Source organism: Hemitrygon akajei, chromosome 9 (assembly GCF_048418815.1).
Source record: "Hemitrygon akajei chromosome 9, sHemAka1.3, whole genome shotgun sequence".
Lineage (NCBI taxonomy): Eukaryota > Metazoa > Chordata > Chondrichthyes > Myliobatiformes > Dasyatidae > Hemitrygon > Hemitrygon akajei.
Window position 1 is genome coordinate 144,724,638 of NC_133132.1, and position 22,375 is coordinate 144,747,012.

Genomic DNA, 22,375 nt, shown 5'->3' on the forward strand with positions numbered 1-22,375 from the left:
TAAACTCCTAAGAGAGCTGTCCCCCCTATCAAGGAGGTGCTGGTGGCCCAAGAGAGCTCCTCTGTGACATTCACTCCCAGGAAATTAAAGCTGGAGACCCTTTTCACTGCTTCACCGTCTATGGGTGGTGGAGCTTGTTCATACCGTTTTGATTTCCTGAAATCAATAAGCATTTTTTTTTAATGTTGAGTGAAAGGTTTTGGTTTGTGCATCATTCCGGCAGTTTCTGCTCCTCTTCTCTCTGTGCTGTTTCACTTTTATTTGTAATTAATCCAGTCACTGTGGTGCATCTGCATATTTGACGATGGAGTTGGCAGGGACACAGTAGTGGGTGAAACGAGAGTAACGGTGTGAGCTCAGTACACATCCCCGCGGTGCACTGGTGCTCAGGGTCAGGGAGGTTGATGAGTGCTTCGCTATTCTTGGACAGTCTGGGTGTGATTGGTAAGAAAGTCCACAATCCAGTTGCAAATTGATGTACTTAATCCCAGATCATGTTGTTTAATGGTCAATTTGTTAGCGAGTATGGTGCTGAAAGCAGAACTATAGTTGATTATAAAGTCATTCAAACTCACTTTGATTGAAACAGTCAAGTCGGTGTCCAAATTCATTTTAAATAATTTGCCATTCACTTCTGGAGTAAGCCATACTGTTAATTTTCACACTGTTACTCTCAAGTCTACCCAGGCCTGTGTTACTCTCATCACTGTCAGATTTTTCATCAACAGCATGCATATTGGTGCACTTTCTGAAACTGCAATTAGACTCTTTTTCTCTTCTCTGTGCAGTCCATTCATTTTTGTCTGCCCGACACACTCTTTGTATGTGTCCTGCTTTGTGGCATTTTCTGCGAGTTCTGCATTTAAACCTATATTTATCTGTTGTTTGTGAGCCCTGCAAAAACAGTAACACAATTTGCTTGGCCAGGCAGATTACTGTCTAGACGCTGCAATTTTGTTCTTGCTCACTTTCATTCGTGACTGCAACTCAATTGTATTTCTGTCTGTTGTTTCTATTGATACAGCTATTTCAACTACTCTTTCAAATGTAAGTTGTGCTTCAGTTAGGAGCCATTTTGAATGCTTTCTCTCAGTGCATCTTTAAACCTATTACTAAACTGACAATGCTCAGAAAACGTCTTCAATTCAGCCACATACACTGAAATGAACATTCCTTCCTGTTCATTCCACTTATGGAACCTGAATCATTCATTTGCTTCAAAATCTTGCTCAATTTGCTCAGCACAAATAAGCCAGTTATCCATTGTGCAACTAAATGCACTTATTTTTCCAATGTAGCCAGTTATTTCTGCTTTTGTTTTATGATTATTGTCACCTGGTATTCACAGTTTATAAACACATGAATTTGCCCGTTTTCTGCCTTTTGTTTTTAAGACACTCGACCATTTCTCTCTTGCAAAAAAAGTATGCTGCATTTTTTTTTTAAACTTGAACACCTTGCTGTGTTTTATTTGAACTCCAGCATCTCACTGCTCTTCAACACATAGATTTGTGTTTGTTTAAAACCTCCTTGGTTTGTTTAAAACCTCCTTGTCACCACTGCTATGTTTTATAACTCCAAAACATAAAATCTAATTGAAATGAAAATACAAAGCCAGGAATAACTTGTGTCCATTCTTAGTTTTACTTTTAGCCTGGCACATACATACAATGTTTGGACATGATGACGTATGTCATTGATGTACTTTTACACGTAACCTGTAATGAATTATTTAAACTAGCAACAATGCTTAATCAAACAAGATATTTACAATATCACTCAACTATTACTAAATTTCTATGTACACAGAGAGGGACAAAGCAGATTGAGCGCCTTGCCGAAAGAATCAATTGCAACCACTTCTGGTGATTAATTGCCTAGAATGTCTTGTCACTTTCATAAATTTAATTTTACCCCTAAATAAAATTGATGCCAATTGAATTCTAATCAATAGAACTTGTAAGAATTATGCAGCTACCGTAGTTTCACATTAGTAATGAATTGCATAAATAAAATTTAAAAATATGTATTTCTTATGAAAATGTTCCCTGTTTACTGTCAGGTAAAGACGATTTTGATTAAATTAAGCCATTGAAATCAGCTGACCTCCTTACTTTTGCTCACAGAATATGCTGATCTCACGGTGCAAACTCTTTGGGCATTGCGAGTTATAAAAAGCGCAAGCTGGTAATGGTACAGCGAGGTCAAAGGGCACTGGAAATCTGAGATACATATACAATACTGTGCAAAAGTCTTAAGTACCCTATAATTCTTTAATGTGCTTTTAGATTGCATGGCCACCACAGAATCCTGTTCTCAACATCTTTGAAGCTGTCTGGGATTTCGGGACAGACAGAAGCAAGTGAGAGTAAAAGTCTGCAAAAGGACTGTGGCAGGTTATCCAAGATGCTTGCAACAACCTACCAACCAATTTTCTTAATAAAACTGCATGACAGTGTGCCTAAGAGAATTAATGCAGTTTTAAAGGCAAAGGGTGATCACACAAAATATTGATTTGATTTATTTATTGTTCACTGCTCTTTACAGTATTTTTTAATATTGAGAAGCTTATTTCATTATTTTAAAATGTAATATGTATTTTTTGTTAATTTTCTATCCCTGCCTCTCTCATATATATATATAAAAATACACACACATATATACACACACATCTCCATCTCTATAAATATTTCATGTAAGCAAAAAGATAGAGTTAGCCATAATGAGCCCTGTACTTTTGTGATGAACTAAATGAGAATCAGATCTTAACTGAGATAGCATGTTGGAAATGTTCTAATTGGTTAAATTGGTACCTTGTGGACTGAATGATATTTGAAACTAGGAGATGTTAACTTTGGACTTCACTGTTTGGGAGAAAAAAAAAGGTTCAGGCATTTAAATGAGTATAAAGGGAAATAATTTTCAGGGCAATGGAATACCGAAACTGGGGTAATAGAGTTGAGTGGATTGTCCTATAGGAAGCCAATCTACCTACTGTTCAGCACTGAATCTATGAAACAAGCTGTTAGCACTGCTTTGTAGGTTTTTGTGTCACTAGCCTTTTACACCAAAGGCATATTACATAAGAAATTCTCAGATTTAAAATTCTGGCTTGGACTGTTCTGTTTGTGGTAAAACTAGGGGCTCCCGGAGCTCCCAGATTCTTCCATCACTCTGCAAAGAGTAGAATACAATGGTGTAAATAGGGAGCCTACCAGTGGGGAAACCTATGTTCTTCAGCAAGAAGCATAAATCCTGAAATCATCACGTGGACTGCTGCAGTTCAAAGTGCTACCTCACCGTCAAATTTGCAAGGGCACCTCAGGAGGAATAATACATTTTGGGTCTGTCAACTATGGCCACAATCCAAGAATGATTTTTTTTTTTAAATCATCTACAACCTCAAATTCTCCAAAACTCAGCTTCCTTTGAGTTCCACAGAATTTATCTAACTTCTGTAAGAAAATGTGGATTTTGCTTTGCAAAAATGACCAATCACCGTTTTTGTCATATCCCATTTCATCTCATCCCAAAGCTGCTGCAGAGAGTGGCTTTGCATCTACAGACACACACATCAAACTCAACAACTGAAAACTGCAGATTTTCCCCAGATACTTCAAATACTCCACCCCATATCTTAATCAACGGAGAAAGTTTTCATTCTAGTATTTTTTGGTGCCTAAAGTAAATGTACACTGATGGTTTCATAATGGTGAAATGTGTTCAAATGATGAAAGTAGGCTGCAACAAGTTCCATTATTAACTCACCTGCAGACATGCAGAGCTCTGCACTAATGTACTTAAATGTATGCACAGATCTCTGGCAACCTATCTGCAAATGATAGTTATATTTCAATATTAGAAAAGGGCCAATTCCCATCAACTCCACACAACCTTGAGTTGACTACAACACTAACCTACACGACTGCTTTATAAAACTACTATGGAGAGACAAGAGACTGCAGATGCTGGAATCTGGAATAACATGAAAACCCAAAGCTTGGGGAACTCAACCAGTCAGACAGCATCTGTGGAGGCAGAGTGGTGTTTTGGGTCGAGACCCTGCAGAGTCCTGATGCATTCTGAAAGCTGGGTCATCCATCTGCCTCCACGCCTGCTATCTGAAGCACTGGGTCCCTCCAGCAATTTGCTTGCTATTATAAAACAATAACTCCTGGGACTACCGGCTATGCGTTAGTTCAATTACAAAGCAAAACAACACAGGGACAAATTCAGCTGAAACAAAATGAATGCTGTCCAGTTTACATAGTGGACATCTGTTGAATAAAGCAAGTTACGCAACCAACAGGAATGTAACCCTTAAGACAAAAGGAACATTCTTCCACAACTTGTCCATTGTGCATTGGTAAATCAAGTGATGATTTGTTTTTGGAGAAGCTCCAGTTGCAAAGAGAAGGGATTTTTTTGTGCTTTCCACCCTAGCCATGAAGGGTTCCTACCAGCTACAAGTCATGCAAACAGGTTGTGGTTTCATTCAGCTATTCAGAACTGCATGGCACAAGCTGATACTTGGATGAAACTTCACTTAAGAGATCAACACAACCGAGTGCTTCAAAATATTCCCAAATAAAAACACCACTGTGATGCATTTTTGAAGTGTATGGTACAATGATTCACTGTGACTGTATCTGAGATGAAATCTGGTAAAATATCACATGAAGCTACACAAGTCGCTTAATCCGATGCAGGTGTGAACACACAGCAACATGCACTTTGATGTAAAGGACAATGATACAAAAAAAGTGGCATTATTCTGATCACGTCACCATTTCATGAATCATGTATGCAATCCTAAATATTTTAATTTCCACACCAAATCTCTCCAAGTACTTAACATTATTTCTTTGTATTACTTTCCTTAAGTTAAACCTCTGACAAGGCCTTTCGCTTCTCAACCAAGTGTCAAATTTTTTGCATGGCTCTCCTGTGAAGCTGTCAAAAAAAATTCCACTAAATAAATGCATGCTATTACTTAACAAACAAAAAAAAACTTTACTCTGTGATCCCTGTTGTTCTTTAAGCAGATAATTGTGTGAGCCAACTGATTTTAATTTTGTTTCAACATTGACAATTTTTTTAAATTTTCATTTTAATTTATATCCATTAGTGGGGTACACAATATTAAAAAAAGGTCAGGTGGAAGGTAGAGTGGCATGGAAAGAGAGGAAATTCCATTAGCAGGAAGGCTATACAAGGACATTTTACATAATTGAACAAATTTTTACAGGTAAAATAAAATTGGCAGACCATAAGATTTATCCAAGGGGTGATTGATAAGTTCATGGCCAAAGGTAGAAGGAGTCAATTTTAGAAAACCTAGCACATTTATTTTTCAACATCGTCCCCTCCTACATTTACACACTTAGTCCAGTGGTCATGGAGCATACGGATCTCAGACCTCCAGAAAGTGTCCACAGCATGTGTGATTGATAAGTTTGTGGCCTAAGGTAGAAGGAAATAAGTTATACAGCTCTCGTTACATGCACATGCTGGTCAACTCTTTGAGTGATAACGTAGAAAGTTTGAAGTTAATAACTCATCTCCTTCTAACTTAGGCCACGAACTTATCAATCACCCCTCATGAGTTATTAACACAAATCACCCAGACCAGATGAACTGCACCCTAGGGTTCTGAAAGAGGTAGCGGTAGAGATTGTGGAGGCATTAGAAATGATCTTTCAAAAATCACTGGACTCTGGCACGGTCCCAGAGGACTGGAAAATTGCAAATGTCACTCCACTCTTTAAGAAAGGAGGAAGGCAGCAGAAAGGAAATTATAAACCAGTTAACCTGACTTCAGTGGTTGGGAAGACATTAGAGTCAATTGTTCAGGATGAGGTGACGAGTACTTGATGACACAGGACAAGACAGTACAAAGTCAGCATGGTTTCCTTAAGGGAAAATCCTGGCTGACGAACCTGTTGGAATTCTTTGAGGAGATTACAAGTAGGATAGACAAGGGGGATGTAGTGAATGTTATATATTTGGACTTTTAGAAGGCATTCAACAAGATGCCACACATGAGGCTGCTTACCAAGTTAAAACTCCTTGGCATTACAGTAAAGTAACTAACATAGTTAGAACATTGGCTGATTGGTAGGAGGCAGCGAGTGGGAATAAAAGAATCCTTTTCTGGTTGGCTGCCAGTGACTAGTGGTGTTCCACAGGGATCAGTGTTGGGACTACTTCTTTTTATGCTGTATATAAATGATTTAGATGATGGAATAGATGGCTTTGTTGCCAAGTTTTCAGATGATACAAAGATTGGTGGAGGGGCAGGTAGTGTTGAGGAAACAAGTAGGATGCAGAAGGCCTTTGACAGATTAGGAAAATGGGCAAGAAGGTGGCAAATGAAATACAACGTTGGAAAATGCATGGTCATGCACTTTGGTTGTAGAAATAAATGCGCAGACTATTTTCTAAACGAGGGGAAAATCCAAAAGTCTGAGATGCAAAGGGACTTGAGAGTCCCTGTGCAGAACACCCTAAAGGTTAACTTGCAGGTTGTGTCGGTGGTGAGGAAGGCAAATGCCAGGTTAAGCATTTATTTCAAGAGGTCTAGAATACAAGAGCAAGGATGTGATGCTGAGGCTTTATAAAGCACTGGTGAGGCCTCACCTTGAGTATTGTGAACAGTTTTGGGCCCTTCATTTTAGAAAAGATGTGCTGGTATCGGAGAGGTTCCAGAGATAGTTCACAAGGATGATTCCAGGAATGAAAGGATTATCATACAAGGAATGTTTGATGGCTCTGTGTCTGTACTCAGTGGAATTCAAAATGATGAGGGGGGATCTCACTGAAAGGCCTGGACAGAGTAGATGTCAAAAGGATGTTTCCCATGGTGGGGGAGTCTCGGACAAGAGAGCACAGCCTCAGGATAGAGGGGAGCCCTTTGAAAACAGAGACGCAAAGAAAATTCTTTAGCCTAATTGTGGTGAATTTGTGGAATTTGTTGCCACATGCAACTGTGGAGGTCAGGTTGTTGGGTGTATTTCAAGGCAGAGATTGATAGGTTCTTGACTGGACATGGCATCAAAGGTTACAGGGGGAAGGCTGGGAAATGGGGTTGAAGAGGAGAAGAAAAACAATCAACCATGATTGAATGGCAGAGCAGACTCGATGGACCAGATGGCCTAATTCTGCTCCTATGTCTTCTGGCCTTATGAAAAAGGTGAACTTTCTGAGGAGCTGGATCTACAAGGCAGTAGGATGGTATCTTTGTTTGTATCTCAATTGTAAGTGAGTGGCCACAGGGGATTTTGTGTACTGGTTAAAAGATGAATCTTCATACTGTTCATTTACTGTGATAGGTTTCATGATTCCTTATATCTGCTTCCTCAAGACTTCCAGCTGTACTCAAGTAATCTTCATTTTGTAAACTCTTTTAAGGATTTCAAATAAAAGAGGAAGCAAAGTACTCCTTTCCCTAATAGGGAGTAACCTGGAAAATGGAGTACTGTATCAAAGGCCTCCTTGGTGTCAGGACGATGAGAGGCCAGAGACAGCAGGTCCAGTTGTTATGCAAGAAAGGAACAGAAGTGGAAGACGGTTGTCTCACCCATGAAGGCCACAAGACATCCTTCCTCTGCCAGTACCTTCAACGCTACATCCTAGAAACTGCACACACCCCAGATACAAAACTCAATGAAAATTACAGTCAATACTCATGTGCTTAACATGCAGTACACTAGTTTATGCACTCCAGGTAAATTCAAATTCTGTATTCAGTCTAGATTTTATAAGCATTCATTTGATGTCTGTGTTCACCCTTCCATTAAAATAATCCTCTTCAAAGTTAAACTCAATTACCAACAACATTTGTTGGGAGTCCAACCTTCATTATTGTGTATCAACATATGAAATCCCATTTAGGATAATATGCAAGATTGCTATCAGGAACTTCGACCTGCATAGCAGAATTTTCTTGTGATAAACAAGCATAAAGTCAACAGCAATCTTTTCTGTAGATATACTTAGAGTTTAATGGTTAAAACCTTCATACTGCTGCTTCAATGACAATTCTGTAATTTGCATATCATAAATAAACTTACTGCTCAGTTTATTAAGATTTTCACACATTTAATAATGTAGGTACTAATTATAGGGACTAAAGAACAAAAGCAGGGCACGCAGTCCACACAGAATGAACTTTAATATAGTTAAGCAGTGGGTATTTTATGCTTGGCTCGATATATCCATTACTTCACATCCCTTTCAATTTCAACTGAGCTAACGTATGCATTCTGTTGGTGGTGGAGAACCTATATCGTACGATTCAGAAACTGAAGCAGAGGCCAGAAGAGCGGTCAAAATTCTAGGTCTATCATTGGCTCCAAGAGTTAACAACTCCAAATTATTTTCTGCCATTTTACTGAAAAGGTGCTTCCTGACTTTGCTTCTTTCTGAGCCTATTATTCTGGATTATCCCAGCAGAGGAAATAGATTTCCTCACCTTCTCTGAAAGGAAATGCAACAGAAAATTTAGAAAACAATAGGTCAGACAACATCTGACTCTGTTATATATACCAGGTAACTCCACCATCCTCCTTTCTTTCAGATTTCCAACACTCTCCTGTTGCAGTGCATTCTTCTGGTTTTCATACAAAGGATTCAAAGTACATTTATTATCAAAGTACATATGCAGTATACAAGCCTAGGATTCATCTTCTCCACATCCAGCCACAAAACAAAGAAAACCATGGAACCCGTTCAAAAAACATCAACCCCCACCCCTGTGCAAAAACATACATCGCAAAAAAGAGCGACAAGAGCATTAACCCAATCACACACAAAAAAAAACAAAATTGTGCAAACGGCAACAAGAAAGAAGCAGCGAAAACACAGAAAATAAAACACAAAATTGATGGAGTCCATATTCTCTAATTTTCCACATTCATCCATTAACTAAGTAGCCCACAAGTATTACGCCACCTGGGCAATCACAGGTGTTCACTTCGTTCTATCTCACTGCAATTTAAAATCACACACATTTCATTTTTCTTTAAATGTTTTAAGTCAAAGGCTTTTCATTTGAATAGGTCTCTCCACTGTTCTATGAATTCAAATATTAATGCAGTTCCTCTGTCCTTAGAACCTACCTGACCTGCTAAGCATTCTCAATATTTTTTATTTCAGATTTCCAGCATCTGTTCATTTTGATTTTCAAAGATTTTTCCCCACAATTATACTTTAAGACATACCAGTTACCAGTTATTCTCTTCTCATACTCCTTTGCTCACAATAATTCATTTCCACTTCCCTCTGTCTACGATATTCAGCCTGGTTCTCAATAACTATTTGCCTGTCATGCATCAGACACCTTGTTGTTTTCTCCCCCTCATCTTCTCTACCTTTAATATCTAGGAAGCTCCAATTTTGATATACATAGCTTTCCCCACATGTGAATGCATTTTCTCCGTACCTGAACCATTCGCTCTTTAATAGAATTTTACTTATCAATGATTTCCCTTTTCATTTCAATCTGCCTCCCATTTAGAAACTTCTCTTTGTATTATTCTTGCCTTTCGTGATTAATCCAATGATCCTGACCATCAGTGCCCCCACAGGTTCTCCCTCTGCCACATCAACAATTTGCATATCTCATTCCCCAATGTAGATTCAACAAGCTCATTCTTCATTGCGTCAGAAACATACCAAGTCAAGGAAGTCCTTGTTCAGCACAGTTCAAAAAAGCTAATAGACCATAAGACACAAAAGCAGAATTAGGCCATTCAGCCCATCGAGTCTGCTCGGCAATTCCATCATGGCTGATCCCAGATCCCACTAAACCCCATACACCTGCCTTCTCACCATATCCTTTGATGCCCTAACTTCTGTCTTAAATATACTCATGGACTCTACCACAGTCTGTGACAGAGCATTCCACAGATTCACCACACTCGGGCTAAAAACAATTCCTCCTTGCCTCTGTCCTAGAAGGTTACCCCTCAATTTTAAGGCTGTGCCCTCTAGTTCTGGACACTCCCACCATAGGAAACATCCTCTCCACATCATCTAATCCTTTCAACGTTTGGTAGGTTTCCATGAAATAGCCCCACATTCTTCTAAATTCCAGTGAGTACAGGCCCAAAGCTGCTAAACATTCCTCACATGTTAACCCCTTCATTCCTGGAATCATCCTTGTGAACTCTCTAATGGAAACACATCTGGACTCTCTAATGGAAACACATCCTTTCTGAGACGAGGGGCCCAAAACTGTTGACAACACTCCAAGTGCGGCCTGACTAGTGTTTTATAAAGCCTCAGCATCATCTCCTTGCTTTAGTATTCTATTTCCCTTGAAATAAATGCCTATATTACATTTGCCTTCTTTACCACAGACTCGCCCTGTAAACTGTATTCCCATTTGCTGTCTCCGCCCGTCAACCATTCCTCTATCCATGCCAGTATCTTTCCTGTAATGCCATAGGATTTTATCTTGTTAAGCAGCCTCATGTGTGGCACCTTATCAAATGCCTTCTGAAAAGGCATCTCTTTCTTTGCCCTTTACACTAACTCTGTATCAACCAACATCAAAATCAGATATAAAATCAGATTCAGAGAAGGTGTAGCCATCCATTTTAAGCCTGCCACACAATTTAATAAGATCACAGCTGCTCCAACTGAAAAATCAATTCTGTATTTCCATTCACCCATGGCAACTTTGCACTCCCTTGTGTATCTAGAAATTACTGATCTCTGCCATAAAAGAAAGTCTGCTACTGCTAGCATATGAGGAAAAGAATTCCATAAACTCACTAGCTTCCAAAAGAAAAGGAATTTCACCTCATCTCCAGCTGAAATGAGTGATCTCATTTACAAACAACAAATCCTATTTCTATACTTAAGATAGATAGATAGATAGATACTTTATTCATCCCCATGGGGAAATTCAACTTTTTTCCAATGTCCCATACACTTGTTGTATGACACAAGACACAAGAGAAAACATCCTTTCTGCATCTATTCTGCCAAGACCTTTTAGATCGTATGTTTCAATCATGCCCCCTGCCATTTCAGAGGAAGAAGTTTTATATTTGCTGATGTGAATTTTAAAACTAGTTCCAATGCACCGATGTCCTTCCTTAAAGACCAATCCTATACCTGCTTCTCCAGATGTGATCTCATCATTGTGCAATATAACACAGGCACAACAGCCTATGTTTCCTGGGGAACTGTTTACAATCAACAATAATTTTCCATCAGTATTTATAATTATTGGCAGCATCTGGATAGTAGCCTTTTGCAAATCATGCACCAGGACACCCAGATCCCCCTCCATCTCAGTGCTCTGCAAACTCTCACCATTTAGATAACGGGCTTCTGTTTTGGTGTTCCCTGCCAAAATGGACAACTTCACACTTTCCTACATTACACTCCAATTGCCAGATCTTTGGACACCCATAATTGATCTAGATCTCTGTAGTTTTCTAAACTTACCTGACAGGTATATCACAACTGTTCAACAGTTACACATCTCTGTAGTTTCTCTACTATTTGCTTGTCTATCTTTATTTGGAGAATCTGTCCAGCATCATGATAACTGTTTTGAATTCTTAATTCTATCCAGATGGATTCTCGATATAACCTCTCATTCTTTCTATCCTTATCTGCAATATTTTTGTTAATAGGACTACAATCAGAATAATCACTTTTCTCTTTGCTACCCCTCATATATTTTATATGCTGTGGTATGAATGCCCAGACCTGCCCTGTTTTTTTTATTAAAATGATGTCTAGCTCACCAGCTTTATTCCCCAGACCTTACCCATGAGCATGCATGCATTTTAAACTTGTTCTGCATTTCTTAGATACAATAATATATATTAGTATCTCTGACTCATCTCCCAATATTGTACAATTTTGAGGAAATAACAGACAGGATAGACAAAGGAGAGTCAGTGGATGCTGTTGTGACTGTGAACGATGTCACCAGACAGACACAGCTGGCAGACATAAAAGTCTTTATTCGGGACACACAAGCTGACAAGAGAGAGACTCGGAGAAAATATGCAGACACCTCAGTCATTTGGGTGTTTCCGGGTTTACAAATTACTCTGAGATGCAGCTTCAGGAAGTCTATCATTTTGAACTGCATTTTAAACTCAACCTACAATCCACATTTAGATCTGAAATCTAGTTGCAGTTGAAATTATTATTTGCTATATACCTCACACCAGAATACGCCCTGACGTAGTTTACATGGAGTTTCAGAAGGCCTTTGACAAGGTGCCACATGTGAGGCTGCTGAACAAGAGCCCATGGCATTACAGGAAAGATACTAGCATAGATAGAAGATTGGCTGACAGGTAAGCTACAAAGAGTGGGAATAAAGCGGGCCTTTTCGAGTTGGTGGTTAGTGACTAGTGGTGTTCTACAGAGTTCAGTATTGTAACTACTGTACCTCCTTTCACACTATACCTTATTTCAGCGATTTGGATGATTGAATTGCTGGCGTTGTGGCAATATTTGTGGACAATACAAAGAGAGGTGGAGGGCCAGACAGTGTTGAGGAAGCAGGAAGTCTGCAGAAGCACCTAGATTAGGAGAATAGGCAAAGAAGTGGCAGATGAAACACCTGTAAGGAAGAGTATGGTCACGTACGTTGGTGGAAGATATAAAGACAGACTATTTTCTAAACGGAGAGCATATTCAGAAATCAGAGGTGCAGAGGGACTTCGAAGACCTCGTGCAGGCTTCCCTAACTTGCAGGTTGCATTGGTGATGGGAAGAAAAATGCAATCTTGGCATACATTTTAAGAGAACTAGAATATAAAAGTAACGACATAATGTTCAGGCTTTATAAGGCATTGGCCAGACTGCTCTTGGAGTACTGTTAGGAGCTTTGGCCCCCTTATCTATAAAAAGATGTGCTGTCATTGGAGAGGGTCCAGAGGAGCTTCATGAGAATGATTCCACGTATGAAAGGGTTAACGGACGAAGAGTGTTTGATGGCTCTGGGCCTGTACTCACAGGAGTTTAGAAGAACGACAGAAGATCTCATTGGAACACACTGAATATCAAAAGGCCTAGACGGAGGGGATGTAGAGAGATGTTTCCTAAGGTGGAGGAATCTAGGACCAGAGAGCACAGCTTCAGAATAGACAGACATCCATTTAGAACAGAGATGAGAAAGAACTTCTTTAGCCACAGGGCGGCAAATCTGTGGAATTCATTGCCATAGATGGTTATGGAGGGCAAGTCACTGAGTATTTTTAAAGCAGAGGTTGATAGGCTCTTGTTTAGTCGTAGCATCAAAGGTTACAGGGAGAAGGCAAGCGAATGCGGTTGAGAAGGAAAATAAATCAGCCATTATATAATGACAGAGAAGACTCAGTGGACTGAATGTCCTAATTCTGCTCCTATGTCCTATGGTCTTAACTTGCTTCCCCAGTTACTTTTCCTTCACTCATCCCTTTCTGTACTTTATCATACTTTTCCAGAACCACACAATGGATCACATTCTATTGCTAATTTAGCTTAAACATTCTCCATTAGTGACCTTGCAATATTGCTGCAAGTTCTACCCAGGTGTGGCTCAGTTTGAAAAGATCCTTCCTGTCCATGAACGGGTCCCAAAGTCTCAACAACCTGAAGTCTTTCTTCCTGCACCTCATCTTCAGTCATGCATTAATCTGCTGATTTTATTTCTATTTTCTCTTGCGCATTGGGAGCAATCCAAAGATGACTATCTTTTAGATCTTTCCTAATTTAAAAAAAGCATTGGCCCTAGCTTCTTGAAGTCTGACCATCAGACCTCTACTCCTCTCCTCCCTACAATGCTGGATCCAAGGTCTACCATGACGTCAGGCTCACTCCCTTGCTCCCACACACTGCACTCAATGACCATAAGATATAGGAGTAGAATTAGGCAAACTTGGCCCATCGAGTCTGCCATTTCGTCATAGCTGATCCAATTTTCCTCTCAACCTCATTGTCCTATCTTCTCCCCATTTCCCTTCATGCCCTGACCAATCAAAAATCTCTCAACCCCTGCCTTAAATATACATAAAGACTTGGCTTCCACAGCTGCCTGTGGCAAAGAATTTCCCAGATTCACCACTCTGGTTAAAGAATGATATTCATTACCCAGGCAAAAGGACAGCAATACATCACAAGAGATTTGGTTTAATGGCTAGAGAAACCCCTGTCCACAGACAGGCTACAGAAAGTGGTGGATACAGCCCAGTCCGTCACAGGTAAAGCCCTTCCCACCACTGAGCACATCTACCAGGAGCATTACCACACAAAAGTAGGATCCATCATCAAGGATCTCAACTATCCAGTCGATGCTGTCTTCTCACTACTACCATCAGGTAGGAGGAATAGAAACCTGAATTCCCGCACCATCAGGGTCAAGAACATTTATTACTCTCCAGTGACCAGGCCCCTGAACTGGCACGGATAACTTCTTTCACCACTACTCTGAACTCACTCTACAATCTCACGTTTAAGGACTCTCTATGTCTCATGTTCTCAGTATTATTTTTAGGTGCAGTTTTTCTTCTTTTTTGCATTGGTGTTTGTATAGGTTTTTAGTAACACTCTACTGCATTTCCTTTTTCCTGTAAACATCTGCAAGAAAATGAATCGCGAGTTATTATCTATATATTACCACATACCAACAGCAACAGACACAAAATGCTGGAGGAACTCAGCGGGCCAGGCAGCATCTAGGAGAAGAACGTAGTCAAGGTTTTCGGCTGACTGTATTTCTCCAGCATTTTGTGTGTGTTTCTCGGATTTCCAGCAACTGCAGATTTTCTCTTTTTTGTACTTAGATAATAAATTTATTTTGAACTTTGAGCACACTAGCTATATATCTCCTATACCTACTGCATTTCTACACTCGGCTGTTACCCATGGGTAACTAGCTCCATTGTGCTGTGCTTTTCTAATGAAGAGAACTCAGGCTATCTAATGATTCTTCATTATGTAGCAGTAAGAAATGGGAACAAGCACCAGAGAGCTATATCTGGCCTATGACTCAGGGACAAGCAACACAGCTGTTGCACCAGGTCCATGATCTGTGAAAGGAAGTAAAGTAGCAAGTTATGCAGAGAGCAAAATACAAACTGCTGAAGGAGATCGGTAGACTGGGCAGCACTTGAAGAGGGAAATAAACAGACAATGTTTCAGATCGAGACTGTACATTTCCATCCGTGGATGCTGCCTGACCAACTGAGTCCCTCCAGCAGTTTGCATTTCCCTCCTGATTCTATCATCTGCAGTCTCCTCTGTTTTCAGGTTATGCAGACATATGGATCATGAAAGCAGCATTCTCAAACCAAATCCAAGAAGCAGATTCTCATACCACAAGAACTGAAAAATTAAATACAGATATGATCAGTAAGCATTGGGGCTAAATTAGACGACTGGTGTCACCATGACCAAAATATTTGACAAATATTTAAACTGTGAAATCATCTTAAGATAGATGTTACATGGAAATCCTGATATTGTAGATTGGGTAAAAACAGTTTCCTGTTCATTTAACCTTTTAATATTTGGCCCCACAATGCATCTATCCCTATTAAACCAATAAAATGATAAAAAGGCATTGGCTGTTATCTACTACACATAATTCATACTCTGTTTATTGTGCATATCATGCCACAAATTAAGGCAAAATACTTACAATTACCACGTTATATCAGGAGAGAAAGAAATATATTGAAGTATAATATTTGCAAAGTTTTCGGTACTTTCTCTAACATGTTCATAACAAGATAAAAGAAGTTTTGCTCTTAGGCCATCAATAACAGTGCTTCAGGGGTGGTTTGTTAGAAGAATTTGGATTAAAGCAAAAACTCCTTCATCAATAGGTGGCAATGGGGAAGTACTGCCATGGTGTGATGGGATTTATACAATTCAAATAGCTGACAACAGCATGAGATTTGTGCAGCAGCCACATAAAATCCAGATTTATCCCATCTACATGAAGTAACAATCAGAATGGAGCATACTGCGTTTAAAATATCTTTCCCCAACAACACAGGTTTGCTAACAGCCAGCAATGACTGTATCCATGGCAACTGTTAGTTTAACACAGTGTTGTTTGAGAAGTCTAATGATGTAACTTACAAAATTTTAATCAAAATTCTTGTCAAGTTGCAAGTTGTTAAATTTGCTCTCACATATATCATTCAAAAATCTTGCACCCTATATTTAGTCACAATTACTAATTCTGCACCTTGTGTACATAATGGTTATTAAATTAATTAATATGCTCCAGTTGAAAAGAGACATTATTTCTTATTTTGCTCAATAATAATCAGTGTGTGGCTTTCTCTCTTGGAAGTGCAAGTTCTTCAGAGCTGCTGCGAATTTTCCATAAAAATGTTGCTTCAATCTGCTTATGGAAAAATTATGGCCATAGATTTCATAGAAAATGTGAGATCCCGATCCAAACATCTAGAAAATGCAGACACCACTTCTTAGGAGCAATGGGTGGCAGACAATTTAAGGTCAAACTAGCTGTGTAGTCTAATTTTCACTACAATAGCATTTCAATAATCTGCTATCCTATTGTTCAGAAATCCGTGAGTTCACCAGGGCCCTACTTCCCACGGTCCCTTTAAACACACTGGGACAGTGTACCCACACATTGTTTAAAGTCATTCGGTTTTAGCCGTCATAGTCCCTTTAAACTCAATTCCTTTAAACATTTAAAAGAAAGGGTAAATTAAATGTGTGTGTTGGGTACTCATAAAAATAACATTTTTTTTAAAAATGGGAAATCTAACAATCCAACACCAAAAGAGTCAAGGCGACAAATTAACATAACTGCATATTGTACATTTATTTCCAACCACAGCACACCTTAATGCCCACAGTTTAAGCTAGCTCATTTCCCCATCGCTCCTGGGAGATCATACAATTTCAAGTAGGAAGGAGCATGCATTCGGGTTAATGCCACAGATCTGTGAAACAAGTGGCTGGAGTACAATCTTCAACTGTCAGTAATTGTTCAGATGTTCCTACATCACTGCCTTATACAAAATGAAATTTGTTGTTTTGTGGCAGCAATGCAGTACCACATTACAAAGTTACAAATAAAGATTGGCAAAAATGAGGTGGCATTCATGGGCTGTTCATAAATCTGGTGGCAGAGGGAAAGAAGCTATTCCTAAATTGCTAATTGCTGGTCTTCAGGTTCCTGTGCTTTCTCCTTGAAGACAATAAAGCGAAGGAGCCACGTACAAGATGGCAAGAGTCTTCAATGTTGGATGCTGCCTCCTTGAGGCATCGCCTCTTGAAGGTGGCCTTGATGGTGGGGAAAATTGTGACCATGGTGGGGCTGGCTGAGTCTACAATCATCTGCATCCTCTGGGATCCTGTGCATTGGAGCCCCCATACCAGTCTGTGATGCAATCCATGTGACCTCCATATAGAAATTTCAAGAGTTGTTGGTGATGTATCTAATCTCCTCAGACTCCCAGTGAAGTAGAGCCACAGCCTTTGGTGTGACTGCCTCAATGCATTGGGCGCAAATAGATTCTCTGAGATGCCGACAGCCAGAAACTTAAAGCTGCCCATCATTTCTACACTGACCCCTCAATGAGAGGTCAGTGTATATTCTCTGAACTTCCCTTGCCTGAAGTCTACAATCAATTCCTATTTTTGCTGATGCTGAGAGTGAGGCTGTTGCTGTGACACCACATAACAGTTGATCTATCCCATTCCTGAAACACCACCTTCTCGACATCTGAAATTTCACCAACAACAGTAGGACCACCTACAAATTTATGAATAGCTTTTGAGTGCATAGCCACATAGTCATGAGGGTAGAGAGAAAGTAGAGCGTTGGACTAAGCTCGCATCCTTTAAGTGAGTTTGTATTGAGTGACAGTGAGGAGGAGATACTATCACTGATCCTTACTGATGGTGGTCTCCCAATAAGGGAGTTGAAGATCCAGTTGTGGGGGGAGGGGGTGTGGATGCCCATGTTTAGGATTTTGGTGATTAGTACTGAGGGAATGACGTTATTGAGTACTAATTGATAAACAGCAGACTGACAAGTTTTGCTGCTGTCTGGGTGCTCCCGAGTGGAAAACCAGTGAGACACCATCCAACTGCATTGTAATCTTTTCTTCATATTCCAAAACATTGGGTGTTCTCCATTCCACAATCTTGAAGGAACTGATATGCATCTCCTTAGGGGAAATGCATATCTTCCATGATAATAAAAGTTTGAAGATAAGATTTACTTCTTTTAAAAATGTAGTAGTAGTATTGGATGGGGAATAAATATTATCCAGGATAGCATGCACACTCTCTGTTCTTCTTTGAAATACTGTCATTGAAATCCTTCTTTGCAATGGATAAATCAAGGCTCCACTTGCCCTGAACACTAATCTGAAAGCTGGTAAATCTCACACAGCCAAGATCACATGTTTAACTCTCTGGAATGGAGCATGAACACACACCTTTCCCGGTTAGAAACACTGAGAGTATGAGCCTAGTCCATGGTCACGCAGGTTAGTTTCAGACAATTTATTTAGCAATGTTCTACATATGAAATAAACAGATCGCATTTTTCCATTTGCCCACAAGGTATTGCATCATTACATTTTCCTTACACAACAAACTAACTGACCTAAATGAACTAGCAATCATGAACTTTTCCTGCGCTGTTGCTTAAACCATTATTTGAACTGTAAATGTGTTTCCATAAATCATTAACTGCTGTTAGTAAGCTCTGCATGATGTAAAATGCCCAAATGGTTCATCTTCACTGTAGGGGTATAAATGGATATACATGTGACATGATTCCTTTCCTCATTTAGAATCACTTCTAAGGGACAGCTAATTAGCAATCAGGAGCATTAGCCCAGTCCAAGCTTCTCTTCTTTAACCCAGGCGACCTTAACCTCTGCCCTTACAGATGAGAGACTGAACCTAGAGGACGGAACCTGGCAAAAATACATCAAAATAATTTAACAAAAAACAGGTGCCATTGCTCCACTACTTCTTGGAATTCTCTCTTAGAATACCAGCTAACATGAATTCTAATAGCTAACTTATAACAAAGAAATACTTTCACTGGAATAAAAGTAATCTTAGCAAACAACTTGTGTCACACCACCGTATCCCGCTCATGACAGTTACATAAAAAACATTAAGTGTTCAGCTGCAGTATACAGACCAGGCATTATGATTTATATATAAACATTTCCCTAAGCTGGATCCAAGTTAGATCCCCATTCTCCCCAATGATTGATTGCCTTTGCAGTTTCTGGGAATCAACAAAACAGCTTTACTACTTTTAAAGATGTACCACCCTGAAGCCATTCATTACCATTTGGAGCTGACATTGTGAGAAAATGATGACTGTGGCCACAAATTTCTCTGCTGGAAGCAGCACATTACACTTATTAAATTAGTTAGTGATTTATGCAAAACAGAACAGAAAATCTGATTGAAGACAGCAATGTTGGAAATTTGCCTGCATTAAAAAATATATTCATTAACATTTTCCAATTTAATTCAGAGAAATTTGTTAGTAATGATTTTTTTTACATTAGAAATCAAGTCTGTCAAATTTCACAAACTTGAGATTCTGCAGATGCTGGAAATCCAGAGCAACACACATAACATGCTGGAGGAACTCAGCAGGTCAGGCGGTGCCTACAGAAATGAAGAGACAGGTTTGGGCCAAGACTCTTCATCAGTTTCGAATGTTGAAGGCAAGGCAACAAAGTATGTGATTTTAAAAATCAGTAATACATTTCCATAATTTCTTAAATCAAACGTCAAAATTAATTTAGATTCAAAACAGACCAAGGATTAATGTTTCAATGAAGCCTATTGAATGAAATTTAAAACTTGTCAGTGCAGAATCTAAAAGCAAATTGCATGTGTAGAGTATAAACAGTACAGACCCTTCAGCCTGTGATGCTGTGCCGACCTTTTCAGCTACTCCAGGATGAACCTAACCCCTCCCTTCCACATAGCCTCCATTTTTCTTTCACCCATGGAACTTCACAGTCTTTTCTACTTTAAATGTAGCTTAGTATGTTTGTAATGCCCAAGAAAATAATGAATTTCAAACTCACATAGAAACATTATCATCACAGCAGCAAATGAAAGTTGGTAAGCTTATACATTCACTGTTAATCATAACTCTTGACCAAAGTGACTGTTAAGTTAACAAGATACCATTCAAAAATAAACATCTGGCCATTGATTTCCAAATAGTACCCAAACGTCAACATAAAGCACATCGAGTACCAAAATGCTCAAAAAAAACAAAGATAATTGTAACAACAATGTGTTTAGTTCATTTCGTAAAATTACAAAATATAACACCATCTTCTTGAAAAATCATAAGTTATACCTTACATTTTATATATTACTGTTCTTTTCACAAGTCATTTGTTTTCCACGTTCTCTACTTATAGAAATTATGTGGACTACACGTCTATCCACTCAGGTGGAAACTGCCCGTTTATATATTACGACTTCAATGGCAAAGGCAATAGCTTTTTTTAAAAAAAAAACTTATACAAAATCATGGAAGATCCTTCTAATTTGCGCGTTAAAAAATTAAACAAGCCGAACAGCTCAACCAAGCAGAAATTTCAACAAATACAGCTCGGTAGGAGAATTCCAGTTTCTCATGCACCATTCAGTTAAAAAAAGACGAGCAACATAAGCTTCAGTTACACTCATCCGCTGTTATACTCATTAAACACATCGACTTGCGTACGAGTGGACAGATAATTTCATGAAAAGCTTACGCTGTAAATAAATAATCGGTGCAATAGTTAAATTAATAGTGCTGACAATAAGAATCACATTGCTGGTCAGATTGTCTTCACAGATGCTCCCTAACTTGTAGGGAACAAATTCAAATACGTCCGAACAAGACGAGCACAAGGACCCAGAGAACGCAATGCTCCTTTAATTGTACGGGACAAAAGGCCCAAGTGATACAAATTGGCAGCTTCAACGTTATATTTTAGAGGCAATTTAATTCATATTGTTCAGCGCCCCACTGCCCAAGCCGATTCGGGGTTTCAATCGGAAGCGCGGGATAGGTGACGCCTGCCAGCCCATTGTACGAACCGCAGAAACTTACTGTGGTGCCTGGCCAAGCCCCAGCTGTGCCGGCTAATGCTGGGGCTCCGGATCAGCGCCCTGCCGGCCGATTTTAACGCGTCCATGGTTGGCGAGTGCAAAGTAGTTTGGGGTGAGCGGAGTCTGGAGCGGCGTGCCCGGCTCGGTGTCCCTGAGTGAGTGAGTGACAGGCGGCAGCCGCCGCTCTCAGCCGAGCGAGGGCAGCAATGCAGGGGCGCGGTCGCATTAACTCCAATCTCTTCGGCACGACTCCGTTCAGCTTCGCTCGGCCTGACTCGGTCCGACCCGACTCAAGTCAGTGGACTCCCCTGCTCGATTTGGCTCGGCTCGCATCCGTTTGCTTCACCGCAGCTTATCTCAGCTCAGTTTGCCTCACCGTGGCTTTCACATCAGCTCTGTTCGGCTCGGCATGACTCGGCTCACAGGCAGGGAGAAAGCAAATCAAGCGACTGGGGAAACTCAGAAGGGTAGGCAGCATCTGGGGAGGCAAATGGACTATCCTTGCCTGACCTGCTGAGTTCTCCCAGTAGTTTTTTTTCCCGTTTTTCTAGATGACACCATCCGCTATCTCCTGCTTTGACAGAGCATGGCGCGCACCAGATTGTCTCATCTCGGTTTGGCTCCAATCGGATTAGCGGGATACCATGAGCAACTTCAGACAATTTCATTATGCCCTCTCTCTGTACCATGGCCACCTATACACCAATTTCTCCAATGTGTAAAAAGTGTAGAACATAAATGTATCAGTCTTCACAAAACGTCTGCTGTATACCGGACATTCAAGTGTCAGGGAAGTGAAGTTTGTGCAGTAAAAATTACAACTGAGAAGGTGCTCAGGAAACTTAATGGTCTGAGGGTAGATAAATCTCCTGGACCTGATGGAATGCATCCTCAGGTCTAAAGGAAGTAGCTGGAGAGATTGCGGAGGCATTAACGATGACCTTCAAGAATCGATAGATTCTGGCATTGTACTGGATAAATGGAAATTTGCAAATGTTACTCCGGTGTTTAAGAAGGGTGGCAGGCAGCAGCAAGGAAACTATAGACCTGTTAGCCTGACATCAGTGGTTGGGAAGTTGTTGGAATCGATTGTTAGGGATGAGATTACGGAGTACCTGGAGGCACATGACAAGATAGGCCAAAGCCAGCATGATTTCCTGAAGGGAAAATCCTGCCTGACTAACCTACTGCAATTCTTTGAGGAAATTCCAAGCAGGATAGACAAAGGATATACAGTAGACGTAGTGTATTTGGATTTTCAGAAGGCCTTTGA

At 39.9% G+C, this 22,375-nt stretch overlaps 1 protein-coding gene across 4 annotated transcripts in view; it reads right to left on the reverse strand.

Annotated features, from left to right (window-relative positions):
- LOC140733614 (low density lipoprotein receptor adapter protein 1-like) overlaps positions 1-21,681 on the reverse strand; it is a 108,948-nt gene extending 87,267 nt beyond the window's left edge. The window contains exon 1 of one of the 4 annotated variants that reach the window (XM_073057188.1): positions 21,104-21,675. In XM_073057188.1, coding sequence (XP_072913289.1) covers positions 21,104-21,188 — 85 coding nt within the window. In that variant the 5' untranslated portion in view covers positions 21,189-21,675. Of the gene's footprint in view, positions 1-21,103 lie in introns of all 4 variants that reach the window. The other 3 variants (XM_073057189.1, XM_073057190.1, XM_073057191.1) reach the window with 3 other exon arrangements.
- Between the last annotated feature and the right edge of the window lie 694 nt (positions 21,682-22,375).